The sequence below is a fragment of the Amblyomma americanum genome, chromosome 2 (genome assembly GCF_052857255.1).
Source record: "Amblyomma americanum isolate KBUSLIRL-KWMA chromosome 2, ASM5285725v1, whole genome shotgun sequence".
In the NCBI taxonomy this organism is placed as follows: Eukaryota; Metazoa; Arthropoda; class Arachnida; order Ixodida; family Ixodidae; genus Amblyomma; species Amblyomma americanum.
In genome coordinates, this window is record NC_135498.1 from 93,453,656 (window position 1) to 93,479,568 (window position 25,913).

Genomic DNA, 25,913 nt, shown 5'->3' on the forward strand with positions numbered 1-25,913 from the left:
TGTTATAGCTTGTATTGACCGAGCTTGCAAGTGAAATCGTCATTCCTTCGTTATATTCATTATTTTATTATAAACTGATTCGTTATAACAAGGCTTGTCTGTGTCAGCATTTATACCGCAGTTTTTTTTTATTATGCCTCACTTGACCTTAAATACTTCTTGCACATCACAGCCATGATTCTGTTGATGAAACTGAAACTGAAATAGCATCGAGAAGAAATTCAGTTATAAATTATTTAGCAGTCGTAGAGGGTACCACGGAGTGATTCATGTATACTAATGCCTAACGCATCATTTGAAAGCAGAAAACATGCGAGCAAAAATTTTGGCATCTGTACAACAGCCCAGCATCGTCGGTGTCGTCGTAAAAGATGAGCTTGACAGGAGGAATGCCAGGGGAATTGCCATCAACCATTTTTGCGTCGGGTAGCTAAAATTGCACTGCACTAGTCGTGATGTCTGTGCACGTTAAAGAGCCCCTGGTGGTAGAAATTTCCGGAGTCCTTCACTATGGCGTCCCTCATAGGCTGAGGCGCTTTGGGACGTTAAGTGCGCAATAGTAAAAATATAGATACAGTAAGTAGCAGTGATACATGCCATGAGTATCATGTGCTAATTCTTAGGGTTTATTTTTTTATCTTTCAGGGAATGCTGTGGTTGAAAGCATGAATGTGGGTAATGACACTAGTGTTTATAGTGATGGCTTTCCTGGTTTTTAAAAAGTATATAAATTGATTGCCAGTTATAAGGCTTGTACATGCTTTTTGCAACTCGGGAAGGTGGGGGGAGGTGGAAGCAGCGTTCATGTGGTTGCAGTTTTGCATTTGATTTTAATTTGCGTATGTCGGTTTGAGAGACAGTAATATCCGGGCAAATATATTTTATACAGCTTGTTGATGATCTGTTTACTGATTTTTCCTTCCTCATAATGGAAGTCACAAGATACTCACTTCGGTTGGAGCACATTTGCAGAGAGTAATTATTTGCTCTTTTGTGAAAAGGCTCTAGAGGCTCATGCTCAGGGTTTGTACTGTTGAATTTGCAAACACTGAGAATCCGAGCATTTGGTTCTGCTACACCACCCACCGCAAGTAATCATGGGACCATTCTCTCGATCTGGCCATCCGTGTGCCAAGCAGAAGAAGGCGAGCAATAATGCTCAGATTTTTTCGTCTCAGCTTGGGTGCAGTCTAAGGTAACTTCATAGCATGGAGAGTAGTGCAGAAGTCAATAAATATAGTGCACTAAGCAACTTGGCTCTTTGTAAGCAAAAGCGTTAATTTTTGCAGGTAGTATTTCAACTCGTACAGACAGTTTTATTTCAGCTGTCTGGTGGTACCGCTTCCTTTTTGTTTTCTTTTTGTGCTGTTTTTGTGGTCACAAAAGCATAGAGGTTACTTGTGGATATTTGTTGTATTTCAGCAAATGCTTTGTACAGAGGCTCATTTTAAGGCAAACAGGTATGGGACAATGGTGGTGAGCCCGTGGAATTAGAAAGAAATCCTGTTATATACACTGAATAGAGCATTACCAACAAACTCAATTTCAGTCTATTCAAAGATGTGTTAAAGCGTACCAGAAATTCACCACAGGCCAGGTTCTGCGAGAGCACATAGGTGCTGTTAATAAACCAGAAATTAGGCGAGTTTAAATTGGGAGGAATTAACCTAGAAGCATTTATTGAGCACTCCGAAAGAAGAGCATTTTCAGAAATCACACGTTACTCCTGCAATCAGCTGCGTAGTTGTCGTGGGTATTACCCCTTTTTCTGCGACACTCGCTCTTTTGTCGCACAGAGAATATCTGTTTACTACAGATTGCTCGCAACCTTCATGCTTCTGAAAAAATCACTGTTACGTTTTAAAGAGCTGTATGTGTGTAATTGCATGTCAAGCAGCGTCACCTGCACATCGCAGGTGCTCTTTGTCAGGTAGGAATAATCTCTGCATTTGCGAAACGGTGCTATAATGCCCTTGACTTGTCATGTTGTTCGCCTCTACATTGCACTCTTTCAATGTGGAATGCATCACAGCGACAAGAGCTAGTCTGCTGTGTAATGCCTGTTGGTATGACATAGCACAAGCTTGTCTTAACCAGGGTGCACAAATTGATGGTTCGTGTTGGCCAGATTTTGTTAGCATTGCGGTTACGGGAAGTGAAGTGACTGTTCGGCTTACTAGGGAATGTGGCTTCCAGGAAGAAGTCTGCTCTGTACACTTACACTGTTGCGGAAGTTTTCAAGCTGCAGTTCTCCCATCAGGGCAGCGGTTCCAAGTTATGTCAGCTGCCTCACAATCCATTGTCATGTCACTTGCAAAATTTTTCTGTCTTGCTCAAAGTATAGTTGTATCTGGCTGCAGCTTCATTCGTATTGAAGTTGTTCACACGGTACGAAGTGAGCAGATGTTTTACTTACATTAAGAACGGTCTTGCAATATGCAAACCATTGCTTCAAGCATCTACAGTAACATACAGTATCTATACTCAACCTGTGAGCAATTTTAAGAAACTGTTTTCAAAACTTTCGTATTCCCAAGAAGGTCATTTGGTTTTTCTCTTTTTTTTTTTTTGCCTTGTCAATGTGAGTGGAATACTGTCCTTCGGGGTATGGTCAAAAGCAGTGTCATGTGCCCTATGTGGCAGTGTACATTCTGCATCAACCTTGCTCCCTCACATTAACATTTCTTCGGCAAGATAGGATTGGAACCATCTGCACACGCCTAGCTCACCCCTCCCCCTGCTTTTCTCTTCTTTAAGTTGTGCTGCCGCGGTGGCTCGGCTCTCGGCTGCTGGCCCGAAAGACACGGGTTCAGTCCCGGATGCGGCGGTCGAATTTCGATGGAGGCAAAATTCTAGAGGCCAGTGTGCTGTGCGATGTCAGTGCACATTAAAAAACCCCAGGTGATCGAAATTTCCAGAGCCCTTCACTGCGGCGTCCCTTATTGCCTGAGTCGCTGTGGGATGTTAAACCTCCACAAACCAAACCATCTTCTTTATCTTGTCAAGATTTCTGTGCAAGCTACGGTGTATATATTGTGCAGTGCTTTATTTTTAAGGTCCTTCGTTATCTACCCAAAAACTGTCTTTCCAAAGTGCGTTTGCATTTCAGACTCTGCAGCAGATGCATTTAAGAATCTGCAGCAGAACTGAGAATTTTGCTGCACATTTATGGCAGAACAGAGCAGAAAAAAAATGAGTTATAGCAAGGAATTGGACAGCATAGTTCTTGTACAGTCCCGGCCATAGTAATATGGAGCATGCTTCGGCAATCAAACTTTTCTCACATCCCACCCAGCCAAAATTAGGAATAACTTTTTACAAATGCTAGCATATATCACTAGTGCACTTGCATATCGACGCAAGAAACCATCATATTTTCACCACGGAACATGTGAGAACATTTTAAATGTCGAAGCATGCTCCATAATGTTATGGCCGCACCTGTACATTCCACTTCCTTGTTAGCTTTTGTTGCTGTTTGGCTGCTTTGCTGCTGGTGCTGCCCTACAATTACAGCTACAGGTACACATTCATTATTACCTACTCTAGTGGCTGTGCAGCTTTAGCATTTCGTTGCCGAGCACATCATAGAGTGGACTCTAGTTATTATGAACTCACTTAATTTTAACTGGGGCTTTTGGCCACATCAACACTGAGTGTATTAAAAGTGCTCTCGTTAATTCAAAATCTGCATAATTCAAAACAAATTTGCAGTTCGGATTCATATTCTCCAATGTTGGCTGTAGGAGGCTTGACACTCCGTCACAGCTGGGCCATTTAGATGGAAATGGAACGGGAAAATACCAGAGCGATGAGATTTCAGTACAGGCTTCCCGAGGTTTCCGCAGGTGTCCCTCCCTCTGGAGGGTGTGGCTTTAGGTTGGAAGTGCACAAAATGCCTTCGAAATGCTTAGCTGTATTTGAGTTAGTAGCATATGGAGTAGTTTTGTGTCATCATCCCTCCCATTTTTTTCCCTTCTCTGCAGGCTCTCCCGCAGTGCGAGTGAGTCCCCCGAAGGCTACCCCAGCAGTGCCTCGCAGCCTGGCCTCATTGAGCCATCTCCGTTCTCGAGGTTTGCTGAGAAAAAGCGGCAGCATGCGGAGAAGCGTACCAAGACTCTGCGGAGCATCATTCGCCGGTCCAACACTGTCAAAGGTGAGCGAGAGCAACTACATGCTGCGGCACCTACACGGTCTCTTCTGGAGGCCTGTGGAAGTTCATTGTGAGCACTTGGTTTCGGGAACTGGTCTTCGATCTAGGCAGAAAACACATTTTTCTTTTTATTGGTAGTCAACTCGTGCTGGTATCTGGTGGTGAGGCTTCAGCCATACACAGCTAGAACTGCCGTGTAATTGCTAAGTGCCTGACATTTTGCATTTTTATGTATGTGTGTATGCATGTATGTAGTTACCCTGGTGTGTGGTACATTGCAGACCTCGGGAATTCATTCTTGAACTCGGAGCTTTATAAGATTTTTTCACTGTACTCTCATGTGCATTCTTTGTTTTGGTTATCCATTATGCCATTCTATTTTTTTTGTTTCATATACCTGTCGAGCTGCTGTCACAGCCTTGCAGGAAAAAGGGAAAAACATTGACATCTAGGAAAAACTTGCATAATTTCAGTGCTTTAGGCTGAGTTTTTTTGTGTGTGCGCGCATATTTTCATTGCACTGATTGAGAGCCCGTCTGAAGAGCTGCCTTAGGCTCAATTTGCATTATTCAGCAGAGTATTCCTGTTTGGAACTTGCATCTGCGCACAGTTAAAGTGTTAGGGAGTGGAGGCAAATGTGACATGTGCAAATACCATTCATTTATTCAGGTCTGACTCGATGAATTTTGAGCCTCAATGCTGTGTAGATTTCACGGTTTTGGTTAACCGTAATGTCCCCTCAACCAAGTGATCAGTCACAGATGTTTGCCCTTCACATCAGATTCAGTTTAGGTCACTTATGATGAATTAAAACAAGTGAACTTGAGTTGTTGTCTGCTTGGCAAGTGCCTGCATAATGATTTCATAACTCGTTTTTTTTTTTTCGGGCCTCTTATGTAATATTCAAAACTTCTTGCACATCATATAAGTCTTGTTGAAGGTTCAGAATGTTGCCTTCCGGTAACTTCGCGGTCGTTCAGATCGCACTCTGACCACAGCTGTTAGCAAAGAAGGAGCTAGGGTTGTTACCATGGACTTTGGCTAGTGTGTCTCCCACTCTCCCTACCTCATTTTTTGGTGTCATTGGTCGAACTATCGCATAGGCATAGCGTGTCTTTGATCAGCGAGAAAAAAAGTTTCTGCAGTTTTCCAAAGTTACAAGAGCACTGTATACTACTCCACCTGGTATAACAATGGAATGTGCTAGTACCTCTCTAACAGACTACATACTGGGAACATTCCCAAGTCGTTCGTTCTGACAAAAACCTATGCTGATCTTGTTAGGACAGATAAGAGTGTAAAATTCCAGGTTTACTCTCCACATTTGAAGAACTCTTTTTTTGTTTGGTTTGCACGTGTTCATTTTTATTCACTTACATGCAGCATTTATTTTCACAGTATCGCTCTCTTATGCCTTATTGCGTCGTTCAGTTGTGTTGGATACATTTTGTGCATTGAATTAGCTTATCAAAGTGGTGTACAAAAAGTTGTCTTCCTATCTATATTTTGGATTTTCTACAGAATAGAAGGGGGCAACAGTTAATGCTTATTCTCAGTGCTGTTAGCTGCTGTGCTGATGTCACCTTGTAGAGAAGGCCATGGACCCTCGCCTATCACCCTCACCACTTTTTGGCAACTTTTGCCTGTAGCCTCATGCATCGCATCGTTGGTCATAAAACATGTCATTGCTTTAGTTGGTACAGTCAAAAAAAAAACTGCCGTGGACGTGTGTATTCATGGAAGGCCCAAAGTGCGAAATATGTTGTCAATGAACTGGGAAGAAAAAAAAAGAGTAGTGCATGTGTGCGCATGCGTGCAAGTGGGGGGGGGGGGGGGGGGGGGGGGGGGGGGGGCATGTGTGTGTAGGTGGGTGTTTGCATGTGTGCACACACACACAAAAATGTATTTTTGAAGTGAAAGCTTCACTACGCTACCTTACCATATGTGGTCCACCATGGTGTCGCACTACTTGACCTTTGACCTTGACCGTTGACTTTTCGATTCGCCGGTAGAGGGCAGTAGAATAGGCCGCAGCATTCATTGGGTGACCAACCTCTCATGATCAATCATTAATTTAACTGTCACCTGCCAGGGTGGCAGGGTGGGTGCACTGCCTATCCAGTGTGCAGAACGCACTCAACATTACAGACGCCAAGCTGCATATACTTGCCCGATACACAACAGCTTTCGCTCTCTAACCAGGTTTGGCAGTAGTTGAACCGCAGCAAATTTTTTTTTTTTCGCATTTATGAGGCAGCATTTATTCTGCTTTTTAATGCGAGTCAATGTTCTTAAAATGTATTTTCTAAGCAGTTATGGCATTGCAAAGGCCCAGCCAGTTTTCTTTCTTCGATTTTTTCTTTTTAATTTACACTTCCTGTTTTGCATGTCATGCTGCCAAAATTCATTAGATGCATTGTTTGCTAGTACTATGCGTCAGCACCGTGTAGTCCGCTATCTGGTTGGCTGCAACAGGTCTTCACCGCAGTCCTTATGGAGAACACAGCAACTGCACGGCCTGTAAAGTGTTTGGAATAATAGAAATTCGAAAGAACTGAAAAATAAAGACAGCACATCAGCTTTACCTATCAGCCAAAGGAAGCACAATTGCACCATGCTTCATCTAGCACTATTGTTTGCTTCTGTTTCACAAACTCCTTGTGATACGTGCAGCACTAAAGGCATTGCCTTGCAGGCTTACTTGTCTTCATTAGAGAAGTTACGCTCGACTCACTCTCTCTATTCATCTCTCCAGCTTTGGGTGGTGTCAGGTAAGGGCAAGCCGTGTGGATAACAGTATTCATACTCTCGCATTAGTGTCTTTGATTGGCTTGACTTAGCTGGAGCTCCTTACCAGTTGTGTTGTCCAGTCTCCATCGAAAACATTTGATGATGCATCTCCATCCGCATGCTTTGTGAGGCTAGCTGTATCCAGGCCATTGTGACGTAGAATAGCATTGCTGTGAAGTCTGGGGGACTGGCATCTGTCAGGAAGCGGGGACGCAAACCTAATGGCTCAGCACAAAAGAAGGCAGGCCCTCATGTCGGCAGCTGGCAGGTAATGTGGTGCTTTTATGGGGCATTCTTTGATCATCGGCAAATTTTACTTGTTTGATCTTTCTCACTGTTTAATTTTTCTCATTGCTTGCATATGTATCAGGGGCTTCCTTGTTGGCTGACTGGCAAAGTGCAGCTGGTGAAAACAGCCATCTTTCATTGCTTTGGTGTTCTTTGCCCTCATTTTCCCTCTGCACTTCTCGTGACAGCGCTTTGCTCAAATCTGTGTTTTGTAGAAGCGACACATTTCCATGCTGTGCAGCATATACCCATAAATCAAGGGCAGCAGTGTTGCTACCTCTGCGCTTTTACTTTAGAACTTAGAACTCGCTTGCATGGTGGCATTGCCACCATTTTACTCCTGTTTAGTGGCTCGCATCTTTTTGCTATTGTGCAAAAGAGGTTGCCAGCTAAAGTGACCATCCAGTATTTATTCTCCCGGCAAAAATTGTGATGCGCTAAAGTCCAGGTTGTCCTGGGTAGGAATCCTGTTCTCATATTTTACCATGGACTCTCTAACTACAGTCACATGCTAACTACAGTTAGCATGTGACTTGAGAGCCACACTGCTCCCTCTTTTTTTCTTGCTGACTTTGGTGTCTCCTTACCTGTTAGGCTGTCCCAAGGCCAAAACTGGCTGGATAGAAATTGACAGGTGGCGCCACAGGCTGTGTTGGGGCAGCCTTAAAGAACTATAGACACGTAATTTTAGTTGTATGTTTTCTTCTCTGTAATGATGCATAAGAAATTAGAATGCATAGGTTATCACATGGTATTTGCCTACGACCTCTAAGCAATTTATAATTCGATTTCTTCTTGATGCTGCTTCAGTTTTGGTTTCAGTGACTGAATGATGGCTGTCATGCTTGAGCAGTGTTTAGGACACATGTCATATGAAAGAAAGCCTGCAATATAATTGCTGATACACCACTTATCATTCCAGCTCTTGATGCAGGTTGGCTTGAGGTGAGACGCAGCTTTGAAATCACGAAAATCTTGTAAAAAAAAAACTAATTTTATAAAACACCAGATTTCATATCTGTAATGTCTTTTTAATCATATCCCAAAAATTTTTTCTGAAAACAGCCCAGAAGTGACTTCAAAAAAATGTTTTTGTTACTGTAGGTAACAAAAGCTGGCTGAAATCTCCCTGAAAATGCCAGTTTTGTCAGAAATGTTTTTTGACCTGACTGCTCTGCTTGCAGAAAGTGTAGTAAGACAATGCAAGCATGGATGTAAAACAATCTGTGTAGAAAAATATCAGGCTGCTAAAATTATTTGGAGAATGTAAATGCATCAACGATTCCTTTGGGTGAAATTTAAGAGTGACTGCAGACCCCTACTTTGTAGTGTTGACACACTGGGCTTTCTGCAAGTTTTGTGCAGTGGTGAAGTATATAAAAATATATATCAAATTTACCTAAGATATCTTAGTGAAATTTAGTTTTTAAGCATTCAGTGAACTTTCCAATAAGCATGCTCAATTTAATTGAATTATACAAAAAATTCACCTCCGAAGACCGCGTCCCCTCTTAAACACTGAAATCAATTTAAACTACGTATCAGTGATCATATGTCGCAGTTTTCTTCATGCCTCGCGTGACCTAAGCACTTCTTACACATCACCTCTATTGTTTGGTTGTTGAAGCTGAAACCGAAACAGCATCAAGAATAAATTCAGCTATAAATTGTTTAGCGGTCGTGGTCACCGTGAGATGATCCACGTATTCTAATGTCTGATGCATCATTTGAAAGGAGAAAACACTGAAGCGGATATTTAGTGTCTGTGCTCCTTTAAAGCTTAGCATGCTAAAGTGATACTTCCTTGGAATTCTATGCATTCATGCTTATAGTAGGTAGGTACAGGAAAGGGCATATGACAGTTTACTTCTTTTTTCTTTGTCCTCCATTTTGGGAATGTAAAACACCCTTGACAGCAGTCGTATGAATGATGGATGGGGAGACGTACCTAGGTCTCGACATTAACTCGTGAAGGATAATTTTGCTTACAATTTTGACTAATCTTTTTCTAAGAAATGCCAATTGGGTGTGCCATTTGCATCATCTGCAATGTAATGTAGCTAATGAAGTGAGTTGTTTGCTTTATTTTTTGCTTGTGCTTCTAAAGAGAGGAATGAGCTCCCAGAAAAATGCTGCTTGTTAAATCGCCTGTGCCCGTATAAAAGGGCCATGAGAGGTAATGCCGTGCAAGCTCAGAGCTGTGGGGTGGCATAGATGGCAAGTCTCGTGGCAGTGTTGTAACGATGCTGAGACAGTTTCATTGGAGCCTCCTCGAGGGAGCTGCTTCATTATTTGGTGAGAGGGTAGCAGTTGTTGCATTGCTTGTGCAGTGGGTTGTCTCTCACGCAGTGTGTACAGTCAGGCCGAAATGAAGCGCTACCACGCATATGCCAGACTTTTGTACTTTGCAGCGAGGTATTCCTTTACAACCATTTTATGAATGCGTACTATGGTAAACCATATGGTTAAAAAGAAACATGAATCAGGCTAGTTCTATACTATAGGTGAAAGTACACAGGTAAAATATTTTGTTTTGTCCACAGGTACCATTTGCATTACATGCACAGCCTCCCTGTACATAGCACAGCTTTTTTTTTTTTCTTGTCTCGGGTCCATAGCTGTCGTAAACTGGGAAGACAAGCGCACTTCTGGTTTGCGATGCTAGTTTAAGCTGAACAGGTTTTCCTTTACAGCAAAAGCTTTTATAGCTTTGATTTAGTAGCCGTATAGCCCTGCATTCTGCCGTGGAATCTATGGCGTCATCTGTGAGACTTCTAATTACTTGGTTAATTAATTTAACTTAACGACCACCACCTGCCACGGTTGGCAGGTGGCAAAGTGGGATTAGGAAATCCCCCTCTCCTTGCTTAGGAGAGAAAGTGCGAGAGGGAAGAGAAACGGGGATGGGAAGGGCGAGCATGAAGCTGCGTTGTTTGTGCATTTCTACATTTTACATTTTCTCATTTTGATAGACTTCATTCTGCATCCCCAGTCAATCGAGAAATATCTCGTTTCTGGAATTTGCTGTGCAGGTTGTTTCATTGCTAACTCGCTTTAGTACTGGAGAGCACATGAGCCATATTTCTGTACTGCTTCTCATGTTGAGGCTGATACGGCCGTTAATTCCTTTTTGTAGCGGAGCATCACAGAATTCTGAAGCTGTGGCATGTTTTGTTCTGAAGCACACTGTCGGGGATGATTTCACCCATTCTTCGTTGTGCCATCTCTTTGTTTCCGCTTCCCAGACACGGTCGCGGATCTTCTTTCTACCTGCCTCCCTCCCCCGCCCCCTCCTGCTCATCTCCCACTTTATATTTCTCATGGTGTCTTGCCGTGTTGCTGCCTCTCTTGACTCTTACGTTAACGGTGCTCTGGTGTCCTCTACAACTTACAGTTTCCTGGTCGTCTTTTTGTTTTATTTGTGCAAGCGCCACATCTTGAGCAGCTCGGGACAGGCATGGTGATAGTCACATTGTGTTTCCTGGAGCTTTGTGCTGGCAGGAGTGCCAGCACATTTGCTCTTTTTGTGTGTGCATTTGGCTCCCCACATCTGTCAGGGCAGCTGGTGTTTGGGTCCTGGAGTTTTGTCTTGTGTAAAACGATGTGCTTTTCACAGCACAGTAGTGTCCTTGTTTGACAAACATGAATTAGGAACGCTGCTGATGTTGCCATTTGTTTTTGTTTTTTACTCAACCATCTGGAATTGGCCACTCATGGTACCATTACCATAGGGCTGGGTCGGCTTGCACATGTTGAAATGAAATCGCAGCATAAATGTAGCGCAAGGTAAATATTGGCTCATGATAACATACGCAGTGACTGTGCATGGAAATGATCTCGCCATCATCTAGGCAGCACATGCTTCATTTCAAAACAGCACTGTGTTATCAGTGTCTGGAATCTGTATTCAAACCCATACGTTTTGGCAGGGGTCGCTTGTAGAACTGCTCCAAACCAGATGTAACATGCATGCATAAATGAGTTTTTTCTTCTTTTCTTGCTTGCTCAGAGCTTTGTGAAAGTAATGGTATTCCTAGCAGCAGCAGAGCGCAGTGCAGTCATCTTTTTGGTCGCTATTTATGCCACACTGTCGCCACAGAAAACAAGTCGTATCGGTCCATGTCGGGTCTGCTTGCAAACCGAGAGGTCATTTTACGTCTGCTTAGAAATGGCCATTCTGGCAAACAGTGTAGCAGTGCAGTTAATAAGGTTACAATTTTCGAGTGTGGTTGTGTTTGTGTTTCTTTTGGGAACTCTCTTGAGGTTTCTAAGCTTTTGTGGCTTCTCTTGCGTTATTCTCTCCAGAGTCTGTGAGCTCCAGGGACCTTCAGCTAAGCAGCTTAGAAAGCAATCCCGCAACCAAGGAGCTCAAGGACTTCCTGCGTGGCCTGAAGGAGTCAGCTGCTTGTGATGTCATCCGACAGGTAGGCCTTGCTTTCTGGTGTATCTGGTTTTGTGGGCGAGCTTTGCACTGAAAAAAAAAACACTCCGACACTGGCTAGTGCTTGCAATTATCATTGTCCAGAGTGCATACATCCTGGGAAAGAGCTGAAAAAGCAAGCTCTTTTTTTTTTAGAGTAATAGTTCTGGTAATAAACTTGCTGCTAAAATGTACACTGCTTCATTCGGCAGAATCCTTAAGGGACCAGCATGTGGAGTGGGCACATATTTGGTGACAAATTTTTTCAACCACCTTAGTTGCTAACGGTCCATACTGAGTGGTTGCTATTGCACTCAAGCGCTTCAAGCCTCTTGTCCTCACTCCTGCAGAACATTTTGAGGGCCAGCAGTGCCTTAAGAATCTTACTACATGGTCAAACAATATGCCCAGTGGCCTGGGAACATTTGGCTGGGGCTGTGCATGCAGAAGGAGCATGGAAAACATGGGGGTTGAGGAACCCTCAGAAAAGCTCCCATTATGGCTGAAATACCCACAGGCCTGACTTACGATCATCGTTGTTATCGTTTTGCTGCTTATTGCCAGGAAAAGAGGAGGTTATAAGTCAAACTATGATTCCAGCCACGGTTTGCACCCAGCACAAGTCGACTGCCCCTGCGCTGGCATAGATACATACTTTACTGGAGATGGCTGTGACCATGCACAGTTTTAGGTGCCTACTGGGTGTTGGACCAGGCCTGCGTTCTGGTTTGTCGCCTTTCCCTAATGGCTGCAGTACATAGCCACAGAAATGTCGGCATAAAGGGCAATGAAAGAGCAGATTTGTGTGCTGCTCAAGCTTGTGGCAAGCTAATAAAGAATGCAAATGTGCCCTATAAAGATTGCATGAAATTACTACAATGTAAGGCAAAGAAAATTTGGCAGTCCACTTGGGACAGCGAAGTAAATAACAAGCTACACTTAGTAAAACCAATGCTTGGTGAATGGAAGTCATGTGTGCATCAGAAACATTTCAACGAAGTCATTATCTGCCGCCTTTGTATAGGCCACACACACATTACTCACAACTTCCTGCTAACAAAAGAAGACAAACCAGTTTGTACATGTGGAGATGAACTTACAGCCAGTCACATTTTTATTTCATGTTCGAAACTGGAAAAGCTACGGAAAAAGTGCTTCTCTCCATTTTATAACCAACGCATCCCTTTTCATCCATCACGGCTTTTAGGTGAAAATGCAATAGTGGACATGTCCTGCGTTTTTGGATTTTTAGCAGAAGCTGGCGTTCTTAAAAATATATAAAACATGACCCAGTACTTTGTCTAATGCACCTCAGCCACTTTTGCATTCCAGAGAAAAGGCCTGAGGTTTTTTATTTTGATTGGTTGGGGGCCTCCAGTCCTTGCCCAGCCAAGGACGGCTGATGAGGGTACCCAGCCTCCTTTGAATCCTTTAATATCTTGTTTTTGCTCTCAATACTGGGGAGAAGGGTATAACCTTTTAGGCATTCTACATCGCCATATTTTTTTATATACCTTTGAAAAATTCTACAGAAAAAAATTTCTTATACCTTGAGCTTGGCGCATGATAGCCTTAGTCGCTTATGCGCCATTAAACTCAACTCAACTCAACATAGCCACAGAAGCAACTCACTGTGGGCCTAGCATCTTGTGATATGTGATTACACTGGTGTCATTTCTAGGTCAAAGCAGCAGTCGACCGCATCCACAAGATGTCCCGGGACCAGTCTATTGACGAGCTGTCAAGCCTGGTGCAAGACTTCTACCAGAAGATGCATGAGCGCTTTGAGACGCACGCCCACTACCAAGGTGTGTGTGCCTTTGAGTTATGCCAGTGCAAGTTTGAGGGTTAGCCAAATGCTGCAGATTGTTGCAGATCTTCTGAGGGTTCATCAGCTGGTGCCACAATGCTCTCAGCCTGGGCTTGAAGCAGTAGCTTGTGCTTAGGCAGGCACAGCTTGTGTTAAAAGTATAGAACCCAGGCGGTTTGCTTCTAGGCCATGCTGTGGGGCTCATTATGCATCACCAGCGTTCCAAGCATCTTTAAAGTGAGAGAGAAACTGTCGTCCTCACCTAACCAAATTTTAGAATTTCTACTGATGCTATTAAGGCCCTTTGGGCTCTTTGGACGAGGGCTGTACCTCAAGCGCACATTGTGCACGTGCGGGATTATAGACATGCAAGTTCTGACAATCTACTTCCTTAATGCATTGCCTAGTATGACACCTCATCTGTGCTTTAAGGCTTGGGGTTGTACTGCTTTTAAGCGAGATATGGCAATCCAGAGGAATGATGTTGATTAGAAAATTGAAAAAAAAATTTTTTAGGAAAAGAAAATGGTGCAGTATCTGTCTCGCATATCGGCGGACACCTGAACCATGCTGTAAGGGAAGGCTATTTCAGTTTTTGCAGTAGAGTACCTCTGCGTTGCGAGTTTGTAGGGGTGTCATTTGTTGTGGGATGCTGATGGTGCCATACCTTCGCAGTGGGATTTCTTAGCACATATTGCGACTCCATGCCTCGATGCTCATTCATTGCGATCTTCGCACAGGCTTGGAGCCTGACGAGGTGGAGCAGCTCATGGACTTGACCGAGAACTATCTGATGAGTCTCACTTACAAGTCCATCTTCGAGTTCATCTCGACAGCAGATGAGGAAAAGGACCTGGCAATCCAGCGGCGCATCCGCTCCCTTAGCTGGGTGGCGGCACGGCACCTCGAGCTGGAGCTGGATGACCGGCAGCCGCCCGTGCGCGACGTCGTTGACCGTGCCATCACACACATCATCGAGCTCGACTCACGCCACAGTCCCCGCGAGAAGCTGGCCTGTGTAGTGCGCTGCAGCCAGCAGCTGTTCGAGGCCCTACGCATGGGGCCTCAGGGCCCACGACCCGCGTCGGCCGACGAGTTTCTGCCGGCCATGGTGTATGTGGTGCTGCGTGCCAACCCGCCCCTGCTCCACTCCAACATCAAATACGTGACGCGGTTCAGCGCCCCCAGCCGGCTGCTCAGCGGAGAGGCCGGCTACTACTTCACCAACCTGGTGAGAGCTCTCAATATTGTCAGTCTCTTTCTTGTCTGGCCTTGGGGCTAGGCGGGTTCTGTTTTCTTTCTAGGTTGCCGTATTTGCAGGAATATAACACGAGCTTCTTTGCTCAAATTGTCTACTTCAGAATCGAATAAAGCACAAGCGTTTTTCGCTGCTCATCGAGACACCTATAGCAAGCTCATCCACTAGGCTCAAGAGCAGTGAGGAAAAGCCAACTTCTTGGCGACCTTGGGCCGTCAAGACAAAGCTCGTGGCAGTCACGGGCAGCAGAGAAAGTGGCTACAAACATGAAGAGACGGGGGCACAGATCGTTGAGGAAAAGAATGCAGCAAAGGAGCCATGTGGAGTAGAGAAGGTAAAAAAGGGAAACAGGTACAGAACTGTGCAGCACGAGGCAAGAAGAGGCGATTGCAAGAAGTGGAGGTGCGGCAGCAGGGAGGCTGCTACTGAGTGAAAGACTGGACAAATGTTTTAGGGGAATCCGCCAAAGCGGAGTAGATTTGTAATAAGGTAGTAATTACTCCCTTATGAGTGAAAGACTGCATGCATTAGCACTTGGCAGACTTCTAAAGTGTTGTCGTTGTTATTGTTCAGTCGTTAAGTTGCATTCTACTCTTTGTGACCTTATGTATCACAGCACGCCAGGCCTTCTGGTCCTTCACTGTCTCCCAGTGTTCACACAGTTTCATCTTCGTAGCATCGGTGATGCCATCTAACCATCTCATCTTCTGCTGTCCCATTCTCCTTGTGCCCTCAATCTTTCCCAGCATCAGGGTCTTTTCCAGCAACTCCTCTTTAGCCTCCCAATGCGCAGTCAAGAAGCAGTGTTACCTCTTGAATAGCATTGTTGACAGACACAGAAGACGACGTCATGTTCACACATAGCCTTCGGCTATGTTGACCTGAACAATTTGAGCACCTGCAATAACTGTAATATTTTTTTTTTCGTTTTCTTGGAGGCTAATACTCCTCCCTCGTTTTATATTCGTGCAAATACGGTAACTTAACTATTTTGCAGTGAAGTTGGTTAAAAGAAAGGAGACAAGCATGTCACTGAGCATGGGAAGTTGGCCTTTTCATCATATTTGTATGGATTACACTATATGGTGAAACCCTTTGAACAAAAATTTGCTCAAGAAATGCACGGTTTTCAAAATGTGCACTTTTGTCTCAAACGGAGCGGGTTCCAGTCATTTATGCACTCTAGACAAGTGCAAAGTACATTGTGTAGCTTATTCTGTGGCATATGTCGCATCTAGAAGCAGTCCATTGAGTAGGTTTGCTCAGCTAAGTGTTAAGCATCGTAGCAGTACCAGCATTCATTCACCCCAAATATTTTTACCATGCTGAACTGGGCTAGTTATGTATGAATTCTGTGTTGTCATGTCTTGTCAGTGGCAATGTTGTCTTAAGACTCCACTTAGTGTGATCGCAAAGTGCCTGCCATATTTGTCTGTTCTGGTTTCTTGTTGTGCACATCACAGAGACCCAAGCTTCTGTGCGTTGGTCTGAAGGGCTCTAGTGAATTGCCGTGCACTACAGCACCAGCTGCAACACTTTTGCAGCTGTTGGGGCAGGCGACTATCGATGGCTGTGTATTGCTGTAGCCTTCATTTTCTCTCTTCATTAACTCCCCCCTTCCTTCTCGCCCATAGTGCTGTGCAGTGTCCTTCATCGAGAACTTGACAGCCGAGTCGTTGAACCTGCCAGCGGAAGAGTTTGAGCGCTATGTGACGGGCGAGGCTGTACCCCCCGGTGGCTACGACCAGGGCGCCAGTGAGGGCCTGCGGCTCATGTACTCCAACCTGGCCCTGCTCTCAGACATGCGCCAGCGCCAAGAGAGACTCGCTGAGGGCACGAGGCTGCTGCGGGGGCGAATCAACGAGTTTCGGGTGGGTGGCCGCATCCTTAGTGTTGCTTTGTTTCATCACCAGTGTTTTGTTTGCAATAAAGGTAGTACCCCTGCAAACCAAAATGCAAATCTAGTAGCATGAGCATAAATGCATGTACTGCGTGCCGTGTTTCCTATGCCTTTGAATTTGTTTTCACTCTGGTAGGTCTCTTTGCATGCTTCTGAAAAGCAGTTGTGGAGTGGCACCTGGGAAGTGGTGTGTTGAGTGGTGTATCCTGCGTCTGTTTTGACTGTTCAAGCAAATAAAACTTTTATTTGAGCCCTGGCTGCAGACTGGAATTTCCACTTTGAGCTGGTGATCCGTTAGATGTTCTCCTGCCAACTCTTAGTTGTCCTGGTTAAGTGGGGTCAACTGCCCATGAGAGGAAGCAGTCCCGGGTTGAGGTCCCAGGTTGTGGTCCCTGGTTGTGCTCCTGAGTTGTTCAGGTTAATTACTTTCGTGTTAGAAGAATGCTCATATCGTGACCAGCTATTCCTTTGGATCAAAGCATTTATGTCCATTCAGTGACGTGATTCTAATGCTGGTGCTCGTTTAGATTTTATATAGCAAAGTTTCTGAAACGAGCCATTGTTGCTTTCATATGAAGCGTTATTGTTTTATTATAGGAGCACCTGCTTGTCGTTTTATGACATGCGAGAAGAAAAAAGTGCACTTGCCAGGGTTTTAAAGCTCCATACAGCCATCTGAAAGCGCACTTTGCCAGAGCACTGCTGATGTGGCAAAGGCCGTGTCCCGACATGTTGGCCACATGCCAGGAAATAGCCTGTAATCTTTGCCATGCAACAGTGATGCAGCATTCTTAGTCTTTTCTTTTTCTTTTCCAGCCTTCCTGTACTGAAATGTATCAGCGGCTGTCAACCAGCTCATCTGCTTTTTAACCTCATAACATAGCAGGTCTATTCTATGCTTACTTGTGCAGTTCAAACCTGGCTAACGCAGGCAGCACAGACTGCTACATTCTGTCAGAACTTGTTGGCTGTAAAGTGGAAGTTTCGAGCGCAAGGTGCTGGCTTCCAGGCCTGTGTGATTAATCGACTTGTGAATCCAGACGGCCTGCACATTTCTGGAAGCTGTTGCCCCATGTTCACAGCTTCCACTACACTGCGAACAATGTGCGAGCTGGGGCGTAGACAGCGCACTGATTTTGCTTTGTCCTTCATACTGGGCGTGATCTGAAGTTTGTGCTCCTTCTGTCGGCCATGCAGGAGACTGTCTCTCGCGAAGTAGAGCAGGCCTTGGCACAGGCGCCACTCACACCTAGCGGTTACAAGGTGCCTGCCGACCTGGACGTGCGATATGTGCCAGCTTTCCTGCGCGACGTTGTGCTCCGTGAGCTGCACGAAGAAGATGGCCTGCTGCTGCAGTTGGACACGCCTCCACCCGCACCGCTGGCACAGGTTGCGTCCACTGACCCATCTGCCACTGCGCCCCTTGAGGTGTGTGCCACCTCTGTGTTCACTCTGTCAGTGCAGAGTGATGAGCCTTGCACAAATGCTGGTCACTTTGCACGTGCAAAGCATGCTTATTTATTGCACAGTGCTATGCATCAATGCACTATGACCTCAGAATCATGTTCGCACTACATTTGTACGCATGCCCTTTGTGTACAGCTGCTAGCAAAAGTTTAGGCATCTGCTACGGTGGCTCGGTGGTTGGGTGCCCAGCTGCTGAGCCCGAAGACATGGATTCAATACCGGCCTTGGCGACTGCATTTTGATGGAGGCCTGTGTACTGTGCAATGTCAGTGCGAGTTAAAGATCCCCAAATGATAAAAAATTGACCTGGAGCCCTCCACTATGGTGCCCGTTATAGCCCACATGTCGCTTGGGGGCGTTAAATCCAGAATACCAAGAAGTTTACATGCATGGTGTGCTCGGGAACAGTTATGCAGTCACCTGGTATTGATACTAGCGGGTGAAGCATGCACACCTCTTCATGCTTGCAGGCGTTTAAGGAATCGTCTGTGCAGGGAAATGAATTTTCTTTCTCCACGCTCGCATCTGTAAACGTTTGCTGGCAGGTGAAAAGTCCCCCGTGGTGAGAAGTCTTCAGCCTGTATTGTTTCTTTTTCAGCCATGTAGTGTAGAGTGAGGGCAACCCTTTCGGACTTTAAGAGCTTCACTATAGGCATAAGTAGTGAACAATGCGGGATGAAAATATTTGACAAATTCTGAACTTTACATTGCAATTTGGCCAGTGTAACGGACTTAAAGGTAGCTAGGATTTGGTTGCCCAAGCTGCATTTATTTTTTGTTTCTTGCATTCATTTTGTTGCCAGTTTTCTTGCTGGCTTAGCTATGCTGAGCATCATACTATAATAGACCGGTTGGCTAGAAATCATTTGCTTTCTTTCACATTATAAATGTCGGTAGTTAAAATATGAGCTACAGGAACAAGCGAGAGAGTAAATTGCTGCTGTTGTGGTTGTCATGCGCTTTCGTGGTCTGTTTTTTTTTTTGGACACTTTCAAAAGAGGTACAGTTGTGAGAAGTTGGCAGCTCCCTCGCCTATTTTGAAGTGCATTTACGCTGGCGCATTCATGCTGTGAGCATTTGATTTTTTGAGGTGCTTTGAACAGCAGCTTGAGAAATAGGTTTGACGTGAAGCAAACTACCATCGGCATTTAGTTTCACTGTAAGCTGCCCATGAATGGGCACTTGCGGCATAGAAGAGAGAATAGAGGACTTGGGAAGGGCATCTCCTGCTTGCACTTGTGGGTACACAAGTGCTTTGTCATTTGAATGGTAACATGGCTGCGTTGTCTTGCTCTGGCCTTCTGTCTGGCATCAGGCCTTGACTTCGGACTGAATGCTTGCACTTGCTGTCTTATGGGACTCTTTCTTGCCGGCTGCCCTGCTTTTGCCTGCCACATTGCTGACACCGCACGCGCAACTTTTCACAGGACGTGCAGAGGGTGCTGCTGGCCTCTGGCGACCCCATGTCTCCTGACACCCTGGAGGCATGCCTGCCCCCACCGTTGCAGCCCGTTGTCGTCAGCGCGAATGCGGAAGCGAGGGCACAGCCAGCGGAGCCGCCTCTGCCGCCGCCAGCAGCTGCGGAGCTACCCTGCGCTGCCCCAGTCGTAGAGGCCACGGACCAAGCGTAGGGCGCCGCTCGTTCTCCTTGAGGTGAGCATCCTAGCTGGCCAGCAGCTGAAGCAGGCCTCCTTCCATACGCATTAAAACGCACAGGGTCCCTGCGCTGTAGAGTTAATTGGGGTCGGCACATGCACCTTGGGACTTGCCAGTGTGACTGTTGTCTGCACAAGGTAGTCTAGTAAACTCTTTTAGCCTGAGTGTTAGAAGAACGAAGTGTGCCTTGCAGCATTTGCCACCTGTTTTACAATATTGTCACATGGAAGACAGACAAGACAGCCCACACTGTCACCCATTCCACAGAAACATTAGCTGGTCTACCCTGGCTGCTGTGTTGTTTTAAACACGATAGTGTTAACGAGCCCATGTCGCAGAAAAGCTAGCGTTGGCAATGTTGATCGTGAGTGAAAAATCCAAGAAAAATCCCCGGAGAAGCAACCTAGCTTGCAGATAGGCCACCTAGGTTACGTGACCTTGTGGCATCATCACAACGTGCCCACCGGACTGTGAGCAAACTGCCCACTGTGGTCATCATCATCAGCATGACTGCGCCCACTGCAGGGCAAAGGCCTCTCTCATGTCTCTCCAATCAACCCTGTCCTTTGCCAGCTGTGGCCACCTTATCCCCATTAAGGGGGGACGCGGCTTTCAACTCGCGGAAAATGGTCAAAAAAGCGATTTTTTGAAATATTTATTTTCTGCTTTTACAAGTCATATTTTGTGATTACAAATTTTCATTGTCGAAAACCATCAAGAAGTGCGCCAAATCATTGTTTTGATGATCAAGGGTTGTGGAAAATTTCTTCCAAGTAGCGAAAAAACGCCGCTTTTCAAGCCCCGATCTCTAGGCAACCGCCCAATGTAGCGCGGCCATCTTGGTCTCTATGGAAAGCGCGTTCCTCCGACTTCAAATTTCCCGCTTCAGCGGTCTCCTCAGAGCGGAAACAAACGCACAAAAAGCAAAAGTTTCACGGTCGCGCGGTAATTTCCGATTGGCTCCGCACGTCACGTGACAGCAGCGCGCTGCACAATTGGTCTCCTTGGCGGGTGCGTCGTCTGCTACGCGTGCCTCTCGACTCTGCGGCTCCGCTGCTCGTCATGTACGATGGGGTTTAGTCATTTGAGCAGAGAACCTCGGCTCGCCGTGACTGTCTGTTGCGCAGAGCTTAGTTTTGAATACGGATTACGCAGCCGCCATGTTCGTCAGTACGCGCGGAGCATAGTTTCGGAAGCGGCTTTCACTGGCGGTCATGGGTCGGCGACCTCTGAAGTACAAGACGGCGCGTGCCTATGGCACCCGTAAGTGAAAATCGCCGATGGTGAAGAAGAAGGAGTCGTCTGCTTCAATTACTTCTGATGTGCAGCGCACTGACGAAGTTACGGGCTCGCAGGCGAGTACTTCGTGCACGGCTACGACTGTTGGTGGCGCCGCTCCAGAGCCGCTGCCGAGCACTTCACACGCGGACGAAATATTGTGTGCGAGCACGGGGGACTTCGCGCTCTGCATCGCCGGAAGCATCAAGCGATGAAGGCACCGCGCGTCGCGGGTTCTCTTGGCACTTCACGCGACGACGCCACGCCGTCCACGAGCACCGGGCGCACCATTCAGGCGCACCTGGAGCCGCGTTTTGTGTCGGAAACATCAAGTGATGAAGGCACCGCGCATCTCGCGGGTCCTCTTGGCACTTCACGCGACGACGCCACGCCGTCCACGAGCACCGGGCGCACCATTCAGGCGCACCTGGAGCCGCGTTTTGTGTCGGAAACATCAAGTGATGAAGGCACCGCGCATCTCGCGGGTCCTCTTGGCACTTCACGCGACGACGCCACGCCGTCCACGAGCACCGGGCGCACCATTCAGGCGCACCTGGAGCCGCGTTTTGTGTCGGAAACATCAAGTGATGAAGGCACCGCGCATCTCGCGGGTCCTCTTGGCACTTCACGCGACGACGCCACGCCGTCCACGAACACCGGGCGCACCATTCAGGCGCACCTGGAGCCGCGTTTTGTGTCGGAAACATCAAGTGATGAAGGCACCGCGCATCTCGCGGGTCCTCTTGGCACTTCACGCGACGACGCCACGCCATCCACGAGCACCGGGCGCACCATTCAGGCGCACCTGGAGCCGCGTTTTGTGTCGGAAACATCAAGTGATGAAGGCACCGCGCATCTCGCGGGTCCTCTTGGCACTTCACGCGACGACGCCACGCCGTCCACGAGCACCGGGCGCACCATTCAGGCGCACCTGGAGCCGCGTTTTGTGTCGGAAACATCAAGTGATGAAGGCGCCGCGCATGTCGCGGGTCCTCTTGGCACTTCACGCGACGACGCCACGCCATCCACGAGCACCGGGCGCACCATTCAGGCGCACCTGGAGCCGCGTTTTGTGTCGGAAACATCAAGTGATGAAGGCACCGCGCATCTCGCGGGTCCTCTTGGCACTTCACGCGACGACGCCACGCCATCCACGAGCACCGGGCGCACCATTCAGGCGCACCTGGAGCCGCGTTTTGTGTCGGAAACATCAAGTGATGAAGGCACCGCGCATCTCGCGGGTCCTCTTGGCACTTCACGCGACGACGCCACGCCGTCCACGAGCACCGGGCGCACCATTCAGGCGCACCTGGAGCCGCGTTTTGTGTCGGAAACATCAAGTGATGAAGGCACCGCGACTCTCGCGGGTCCTCTTGGCACTTCACGCGACGACGCCACGCCGTCCACGAGCACCGGGCGCACCATTCAGGCGCACCTGGAGCCGCGTTTTGTGTCGGAAACATCAAGTGATGAAGGCACCGCGCATCTCGCGGGTCCTCTTGGCACTTCACGCGACGACGCCACGCCGTCCACGAGCACCGGGCGCACCATTCAGGCGCACCTGGAGCCGCGTTTTGTGTCGGAAACATCAAGTGATGAAGGCGCCGCGCATGTCGCGGGTCCTCTTGGCACTTCACGCGACGACGCCACGCCGTCCACGAGCACCGGGCGCACCATTCAGGCGCACCTGGAGCCGCGTTTTGTGTCGGAAACATCAAGTGATGAAGGCGCCGCGCATCTCGCGGGTTCTCTTGGCACTTCACGCGACGACGCCATGCCGTCCACGAGCACCGGGCGCACCATTCAGGCGCACCTGGAGCCGCGTTTTGTGTCGGAAACATCAAGTGATGAAGGCACCGCGCATCTCGCGGGTCCTCTTGGCACTTCACGCGACGACGCCACGCCGTCCACGAGCACCGGGCGCACCATTCAGGCGCACCTGGAGCCGCGTTTTGTGTCGGAAACATCAAGTGATGAAGGCACCGCGACTCTCGCGGGTCCTCTTGGCACTTCACGCGACGACGCCACGCCGTCCACGAGCACCGGGCGCACCATTCAGGCGCACCTGGAGCCGCGTTTTGTGTCGGAAACATCAAGTGATGAAGGCACCGCGCATCTCGCGGGTCCTCTTGGCACTTCACGCGACGACGCCACGCCGTCCACGAGCACCGGGCGCACCATTCAGGCGCACCTGGAGCCGCGTTTTGTGTCGGAAACATCAAGTGATGAAGGCACCGCGCATCTCGCGGGTCCTCTTGGCACTTCACGCGACGACGCCACGCCATCCACGAGCACCGGGCGCACCATTCAGGCGCACCTGGAGCCGCGTTTTGTGTCGGAAACATCAAGTGATGAAGGCACCGCGCATCTCGCGGGTCCTCTTGGCACTTCACGCGACGACGCCACGCCGCCCACGAGCACCGGGCGCACCATTCAGGCGCACCTGGAGCCGCGTTTTGTGTCGGAAACATCAAGTGATGAAGGCACCGCGACTCTCGCGGGTCCTCTTGGCACTTCACGCGACGACGCCACGCCGTCCACGAGCACCGGGCGCACCATTCAGGCGCACCTGGAGCCGCGTTTTGTGTCGGAAACATCAAGTGATGAAGGCACCGCGCATCTCGCGGGTCCTCTTGGCACTTCACGCGACGACGCCACGCCGTCCACGAGCACCGGGCGCACCATTCAGGCGCACCTGGAGCCGCGTTTTGTGTCGGAAACATCAAGTGATGAAGGCGCCGCGCATGTCGCGGGTCCTCTTGGCACTTCACGCGACGACGCCACGCCGTCCACGAGCACCGGGCGCACCATTCAGGCGCACCTGGAGCCGCGTTTTGTGTCGGAAACATCAAGTGATGAAGGCGCCGCGCATCTCGCGGGTTCTCTTGGCACTTCACGCGACGACGCCATGCCGTCCACGAGCACCGGGGCGCACCATTCAGGCGCACCTGGAGCCGCGTTTTGTGTCGGAAACATCAAGTGATGAAGGCACCGCGCATCTCGCGGGTCCTCTTGGCACTTCACGCGACGACGCCACGCCGTCCACGAGCACCGGGCGCACCATTCAGGCTCACCTGGAGCCGCGTTTTGTGTCGGAAACATCAAGTGATGAAGGCGCCGCGCGTCGCGGGTCCTCTTGGCACTTCACGCGACGACGCCACGCGGGAGGGGGGGGGGGGGGGGGGGGGGGGGGGGGGAGGCTTTTGTGGTGGGGAAGTTGACGTCGCCGGCTGGCGAAAGTCCCTGCCCCGCTGCCATGACGGAGAGGTAGGTGGGCACCAGTCTGGACCCCGCCGTCACATCTCGGTTCAATTAGTTTATCTTGACCATCTCTTCGTAAGCTTTCACTGTCTACGGCCGCTGGTTGTCTCCCCATCGGGGAGGGAGTGTTTGTGCCGGCCGAGCCAAACCTCCCTGACACACAGCGGTGGGCCCCCGTGATAGACCCGCCCCGGCACCAAAAGGCATGATGTTTTTGTAATGTTTGCGCACTCCACCCTTGTGAGGGATGGAATTCTCCCTTGTGTACCAGGGATGGCAACTTCAGGGAACAGCCCAGCATGCAACAGGTGCATTGGCATATGCCTAGCATGCACCTCCTGTGACTGATTTTACAGGGTTATTGTACACTGAAATATGGCACCTACTAATTAAATGGTTGGCACCTGTGTCGGATTGTTAAACATCAGGGCAATAGTATCTCACTACTGTGTACATTTGTTCCCTAATCTATATATATTGTTGATTGATCAATACCTCAAATGCACCTGCATGTCTGAGCTGGCCTGCACCAAAGAACTTGTCCTTGTAGGGCTGCATACTCTGGGGTGATTAGGGTAGGGCATGCCTTGTTATGCCTTCAGTACATGTCACGTGTACTCATCACAGTGTGCCCATGTTTGCTTCTATTTTACTGAGGTTCCTTTTGCTCCCCCCCCCCCCCCCCCCCCCCCCTTCTCTTTTCTCCTCTCCAGGAGGCACTCGTCAATGCAACAAGGCAGCAGAGGCCGTCGCAGAAGACTGGGGATGTGTCTGGACTGTGCGACAACAAATTATCTGTGCCTCACCGCAACTGACAGTGCATGTCCTAGTGCCAGGCAGACTAGTGCCACAAAGTTGCGCAACATGGCTGTTTGTGTGCTCGTGAAACGCCGTTCTTTAGGAACAACTGTCTTCACTGAAGATGACAAGGGCATGTTTTACAGACTCCCCGACTTGTAAAAAAGGTTGAGACAAATTTTTGTGTGTATATAGGTATATATATATTATATATAAATTTAATCCTTCACCTCTACTTCCTCTGTGTTGTTTCATTTATTGCACTTGTGCTGTTGTGGTGGTATACTTGTGTGTTTGTGCTATATTTGTGTCTCCTCCAAAGAAGTGTGTGCTTGGTGCAGGTGGGAACAGCTGTTGTCGCATGCTTGTAACAAGTGCTACTACTTGGTTGTGCGAATTCAAGGCACTGTTTCAGGTCTTGTTTCTAAGCTCAAACACAGCATACTACTATGACACACTCGCCAGTCCACATGCTGATGCCTCATGGCTGAGGATGTTGAGACTGTAAAGGCTTTGGACCCTGCAAATGCAGGCACAGCAGTGTCATTTCTGGCTATTTCGTTCACCACGCCATTGTGGCATGTCCCAGTGTCCAGCTGTCGGAACATGTCTTCCTTGCATTACATCTACAAGTAATGTCTCTGGTTTCTCGGCCTAAAGCTGAATGTTAGCTGCTGCCTCCGACACAAAGAGCATCAGCTTTGCACACAAAGATGTGCTGTACATGCATAGCATATGCTATAATGTCAGAACTGTGCTTTTCCATTCCCCACAGTCATGTTGTGCCATTTGCATTCGTGCGTGTCTCGGGCACAAAGTTTTGCATAATTGGTC

The 25,913-nt window shown here is 48.0% G+C and overlaps 1 protein-coding gene across 7 annotated transcripts in view; it reads left to right on the forward strand.

Annotated features, from left to right (window-relative positions):
- LOC144121606 (rab5 GDP/GTP exchange factor-like) overlaps positions 1-25,314 on the forward strand; it is a 116,423-nt gene extending 91,109 nt beyond the window's left edge. For all 7 annotated transcript variants that reach the window (XM_077654907.1, XM_077654910.1, XM_077654909.1 and 4 more), the window contains 8 exons: positions 3,987-4,156; positions 11,537-11,655; positions 13,333-13,459; positions 14,202-14,692; positions 16,354-16,590; positions 17,817-18,047; positions 19,514-19,739; positions 24,995-25,314. In XM_077654907.1, coding sequence (XP_077511033.1) covers positions 3,987-4,156; positions 11,537-11,655; positions 13,333-13,459; positions 14,202-14,692; positions 16,354-16,590; positions 17,817-18,047; positions 19,514-19,717 — 1,579 coding nt within the window. In that variant the 3' untranslated portion in view covers positions 19,718-19,739; positions 24,995-25,314. The remainder of the gene's footprint in view (positions 1-3,986; positions 4,157-11,536; positions 11,656-13,332; positions 13,460-14,201; positions 14,693-16,353; positions 16,591-17,816; positions 18,048-19,513; positions 19,740-24,994) is intronic.
- Positions 25,315-25,913: the final 599 nt, after the last annotated feature.